The following is a 6,000-nucleotide window of genomic DNA, read 5'->3' as shown; positions in this document are numbered from 1 at the left end:
GAATGGCAGTGTCCTTCCTTTTCTATAAGAAACTTATTAAAGTTGATACTTAAAATGTGTGACTAGTACAAAGGTGCTTGATTGTATCCAGTTATTTCACATGTGTTAAGTATTGACTGAATGCGAGTAATTCATCTCAAGATACAGTCAGCACTGTTGCAAGTTCTTGGCGATTATGTAAAATGTGTGCTCTTCTCTTTCTTAGCCTGGTCATTTTGAAAGAACTATCAGTATGGAAGATAATGAGATCAGTTACAGTAAGGAAGAAGAGCAAAAATCTCTTCTACCATTTCTGGAAGAGGAAGATGAAGCTGGTCAGTTCTTTAATGTGGAAGAACATGGGGAAGGTGAAAAGGATGAATTGTTTTGGTAACTCACAAAAACCTAGCATTAATGTGTCTTCTAGTTCAGTAGATGGGAACAGTACAGTTTTAGGGCTGAACGATATTCCAGGTAAATGCAATGATTCCAGCAGGTGTTCTCTAGCGTTACACTACACAGCTGTAACTAATCCAAATCTGACCCTTTATTTCTGTAGCAGTAAACTCTCTACTTTTTACCTCTGTAAGGCATTTTGATTCGGAGTTATTGATGGTAAAAATGTAATATTTGACTGTATGGACTTGATTCAGTTACTCATATATTGGCATCTAGTGCCACTTGAAGTGCTCTAGACTCTCTCATCTGGCTCTAGAATCATAGAATCATAGAATGCTTTGGGTTGGAAGGGACCTTGAGAGATCATCGAGCCCAACCCCCCTGCAGTGAGCAGGGATTGAACCTGTGAACTTGGCGTTGTTAGCACCATGCTCTAACCAACTGAGCTAACCCATGGCATAGGTCTTCTGCAGGTTCAACTCTATGAACACGTGGGATACCCGAGCACATCTAAACTGGCACCAGATACCTCTTAATAGGCAGCTATTTTTTCTAATTGTGCCCAAAAGCATGTTTCAGTATATTATGTGAGGCAACATACCTGCCATTTTATGGATTATCATGTATGGTGTAGTGCCGAATACTGATCTTTACGTTAAAAGGAGTTCTTAGGCTGTTCTTTTCTCATTGTCATTTTCTTAATTACGTAAATACTTAACAAAAATATTTATCTTCACAGTACAGTAGGATAAGGTAGTGTAAGATAAACAAATTAAACCATTGACCAAAACCTGTCAATACGTTAGCCTCCCCACCTGCCCTGTGGTGGTTTGGGGTTTTTTTTTTGGTTGGTCAGGTTTTTTTCCACATACATTGGATTGCTGGTGACACTTCCATAATGAAGGCAGAGAGTGTTTTCCTAGTTTGGTTTGCAATAGTAGTCCCATGTGTTTTGCCATGTGAATTTTTTTTTATATATGCTACAGTGATGCTATAAAATGTCATCTCTGATTCTCCACATTTTGGCTTGACAGCGAGTGTACTAGAGCTTTGCATTTTGAAGTTCAAAGTCTCTACTAAACTGTTGTTTTAATATCTGTTAGAATACAAGCTTGAAGAAGAGTTGGCTGGTGGTGGCAAGATGGGAAACAAGGATGCTTCTGAAGGAGTTCGAGACAAATCTGATTCTAGCATGTAAATAACTTGCTTTGTTACCAGGTCTAACAGTAATTTCCTTTATAGTGTTACCTTTTCAAGAGAAGGTTTGGTTAATCCAACTATGCATTTTTTTGTCAAATGAGTCATAGGCAATATAGACCTTTCACAAAAAATAAATTAAATTAGTTACTACTGCTAAAATGATGAGCTGAGTAAGATAAAGACAGACTCTGGACACTTTAATCTGAAGCTGTTGTAGGTGTGTGCATATAGCACAATGGTTGCACTACATTAATGTAGGCTAATTGGCTCTCCTGGAAGGAGCGTTACACTAACCAATTTACACTTCTACGACCCAGCCAGCCCTCTGTAATAACATGTAGTGCTGTGTTTGTATCCCTCTGTACTTGTAGAACATCAGGAGCTGTTGGAAAAAGAGAAATTTGTCTGCCGAAGAATATCGGTGTTGGGCTGTAAGTTTTTCTTAATAGATGCAGAATTTTGTACCACTGTTTAAAGTCAATTAGCACAGAAGTGGTATAATGATAGATTAGTACTACACTGATTTTACAAGCAGGTGGTACAGTGGATTTATTCCTGAAGAAATAAATTTACATGTTAACAGAGGTCATGCTTGAAAAGGAATTTGGTGGTTTGAATGTCGCCTTAAGTAGTTGCTGCTCTTTTCACAAAGATCAAAGCACAGTTTGGCTTACTTTGACAAGACTGTTAATCTCTGCCCTGGAATGACCTGGCATAGGGTTATAAGGCATGATGAAAAGCTCAAATAACATTTATTAATATATGTATGTGGGAAGTTGCATAGCACATATGCTTATGCCAGCATTACCATTATCAACAGAGAAACTCAGAATACACCTAAATGATTTAAAACAAACAAACCTCCCCCCCCCCCCCAAACCTTCAGACCTCTTCTTGCTCTATATTTAAGCAGACCAAAATGATAAGAGGGATTAGCTCACCCCACAAACTGATCAGCTGTATATAATATGTTTTCAACTAGTTTAGAATGTTCCTTTTAAAGCTTTGAACTGTTGTTCAGGAAAACTAGAATTTGCAAACCCTAGGTATAGTCAAGAGGAGCCGCAGACATTTCAAAACAAAGACATACCATTAATGCACTAAACGTGGGGATGAATGTTCAGCACTAGATATCCTAGTCTAAAAATACTGCCTTAAGTACATGCATGTAAACTTCTTGTACAGATTATGTTAACTTTTTTTCTTGTTTATACTGGTCATATTTGTAACAGTTCTGCTAGAATAAAACAGAAAACAATTAACCCACAAATGCCTAAGTGGATGACGTACAAACTTCATGTCACTTCTCAATTTCTCATTATGTTTTCATTGCTAATTGTGTGTTTCAATTCAAAGGGAAAGCTTGGGACACTATTTGGGCGACATTAATAACATTCAGGCTATGAAGTATACAGATAGAATTTACACATTAACCTTACAGAGGACCCTGAAAGAGCTCGACGACATAGCCAAAGAAAAGGAACTTGTGGTCCAAAAAGCCAGGTCAGTGTTTAAGTGAACAGAATTCATCAGCATAAATCACCATCAAATACTGGGATATTGTATCTGTTATAAATATTGGAGTTTATAGAATTTTTTCATGAAAGTTGCATGATGCACACAGTTGTTCAATATATTCAATAGATCCCCAAACTTTTGTGAAGAATTAAGGATAAAAATTAATTACATACTTGAAAAAATGAAATATAATAATGAATGTTAAAGAAGAGGTGTTTGGTCTGGGAGAATTAGATGCTAATTCCTTTCAGTGATGTCTGCACAATCCTGCTGGTTCAACAGTCAGTTGAACAAACATCAAGTAGAAAATTCATTGTAAACACTTTCTTAACGGTGGTGGAAATGGTACACTAGAGCTGGTGAAGTTACGTATTTTAAGATAAGCACCTGCTATGAGTGGTTTGCGATGTTAAGGTCACAAAGATGTTCTTTAGCAGCAAATATATCTGAAGAAGGCTAATGTAAAAAGATGCCGTTTATGCTGTTGTCATTTTTGATATCTGAATGTTGGATTAAGTCAGAATAAACTCTTGTTACATTTTTCTGCATTTTTGGAGAAACTGCTTGAAATTAACAAGGGCTTCTGAAGAACTTCATAATAAGATCTTAAAAGAAAAAGTGGGCTGGTGGTGGGGAGCTGGGAGGGTTGAAGGAATCCGAGCTGTGAATCTTGCCCCCAAAAGGAAGAGTTTCATGGAAAAGGGTAGAGAACATAGAAAAGAGAAATAATCTGTTTGTTTCTTGCAGAGACAAGCTGAGTACCTGTCAGCTGCGGATCAAGATGCTAGCAAAGCAGCTGGAGTATGTAGACATTGAAATAGAGAAAGAGGAGGAGGCTGGCAATGTGTAGGTAGAGAGTATTTCTGGATACCAAAGATTACAGCCATCCACTACGTTTATGTGTATAATTAATGAGAGAAACTTTCCTGTTTTCCTCTCTTCACATTGTTGAACAGCTGATAGAATTTTTAAGCACGTATATTGAAGAGGTTAATAGATGAGTGATGACACCCGTTGCCATTCTTGGGTTAAGATGTAACTGTGTTGGCTTGGAAGGCCATTCTGATACAAGGGTATTGTTCTTTCAGCTAGCGAGCAGAGCAACACGTTCACTCCCGTGTTGGTGAACGCTAATCTTGCAGTCGCTTTGCAGTTGACGTATTTTCAGCAATAATTCCTCCTTTTGAAATAAACAATAATGGTGCATTGGCTTGGGAATCGTTGATCTCTATGCTTTCTGGTCTAGAGGTAATATACTGTTGGGTAAATCAGTGCAGAAAGAGGTGGAAACTTAGCAATGGATAGGAGAGAGGCATTTATTTTAAAATATAACAACAGGTTATTAAATCAGCCTAGCCCACTACTGTCAATTATGTTTATCAGGGCCACAATCACTTCTGTTCAGTATGATGAAGCAACACCAATGTGCTATGGCAGTTTTAGAGGTCATGGGTTTGCTTCTGGTAACTATTACAATCAGGATTTGTATCTATATATGCGCCATTTCTTTTTCTGTTTGTTCTGTGTTGTGAAATGTGTGAATGCCTTTCAGGAGTAGTCCTGCATACAGGAGCTGTTCTGAAACACTTTTGCTATAAAGTGGGAGGCAATTTACTGTACTCTTCACATTTGGTTTAAATAGAAAGAAGTGGGTGGCTTGTGTACCAGGAACCAGTGTATTGTGAACAAACTTCGCAGCTGCATTTTATGACCTGTGTTAATCTTCAAGTTAGTATATCGATGAATGATAAAGATAGGTTAACTGCCAAAATGGAATAGCTGCCTAAGCGAAAATGGTGAGTTGAATGCTACTGAGGCTCCTGCGATGGATGCTAGTACTCCCTGTTCAGGATCCCAAAGAGACAGTCTTAGTAACAGAAACCAACAAAGACAGAAAAACATTGTAGAAGTTCTTAAGACGGGTTGAATTATGAGGTCTAGATATGCAGAAAAATAGCAATTCTCACAATCTGTTATATTTAGCAAGTGAACAGTTGAGTAATAAGACTTGATAAACTTCTGGCTTATGAAGCTCAAAGGCATCATGCTTTAGCAATACTGAAAATACTGGCTACCATTAGCGTTACTGATGCCCAGTACAAAAATGTTGAAGTTAGATTAGTGACTGCAGGTAGAAGATCCATTTCCAATTTTCATGTTGAGGAAGGGAGTTTTATGCTGAATATAGTCAGTTTACTGTCTGATTCTGTAGTGTACTGCCTACTAGTTTTCCTGGGTGGAGAAGACCAAGGAGAATAAACAACTGTGTGGCAATGCTGCCATTGTAGGCAAAGTACATGGAATATTGTAATGCCATTTTAAAAGCGAAATCAGTCTAGGTTCGCCTAAACTTATTTTCATTAATAATGCTACTTTTATCAGCTTGAGAAAGGAATAGTCACATTAAACTGCTGGTCAGTGCCTTTGAAATAAATACTCCTCTGTAAATTTCAACCAATGTGTAACAGTTTAAAGCAAGCTATGCCTTTGAATGAAGAATGGACACTTAGAAGGCAAAACAAGAGGCTGCATAAATTAGTGAAGTTCTAATACATAAATCTCAGCCTCAAAGCTATTTTATATTGTTGCTGACCTTGTGTGTGTGTGTGTTTAACCTTTATTAGTTCCAATTTCTTTCTGATTGTTTCTTTTTAATGTTAACAGCGCAGCCTTGTCCCGCCTTCAGGCAATGCGCAGACGACTGTGCACTGAACTGGAGAAAGAGAAGGATTTTGAGTTGAAAATTGCTTTGACACTAAAAGAAAACATGTAAGTGAGGGAATGAGAAAATAGCGTGATGGGAGTCAGTCTTTATTATGGTCTTCATATGCTGTTTAATGGATTCAAAAGTTAATCACTACAGAAGTTGCTTGTAAGTGCTGAACTACATAATTTGAGGTCATG

At 37.6% G+C, this 6,000-nt stretch overlaps 1 protein-coding gene across 1 annotated transcript in view; it reads left to right on the top strand.

The window, feature by feature from the left end:
- The first annotated feature begins 232 nt into the window (after positions 1–232).
- Positions 233–6,000, top strand: part of CFAP74 (cilia and flagella associated protein 74) — a 48,109-nt gene continuing 42,341 nt past the window's right edge. Inside the window, exons 1-5 of the mRNA XM_075721598.1 lie at positions 233–347; positions 1,482–1,572; positions 2,935–3,081; positions 3,844–3,942; positions 5,761–5,865. Coding sequence (XP_075577713.1) covers positions 233–347; positions 1,482–1,572; positions 2,935–3,081; positions 3,844–3,942; positions 5,761–5,865 — 557 coding nt within the window. The remainder of the gene's footprint in view (positions 348–1,481; positions 1,573–2,934; positions 3,082–3,843; positions 3,943–5,760; positions 5,866–6,000) is intronic.

This window comes from Pelecanus crispus, chromosome 15 (assembly GCF_030463565.1).
Source record: "Pelecanus crispus isolate bPelCri1 chromosome 15, bPelCri1.pri, whole genome shotgun sequence".
NCBI classification, from domain to species: domain Eukaryota; kingdom Metazoa; phylum Chordata; class Aves; order Pelecaniformes; family Pelecanidae; genus Pelecanus; species Pelecanus crispus.
This window is presented reverse-complemented; position numbering and strand designations above follow the sequence as displayed.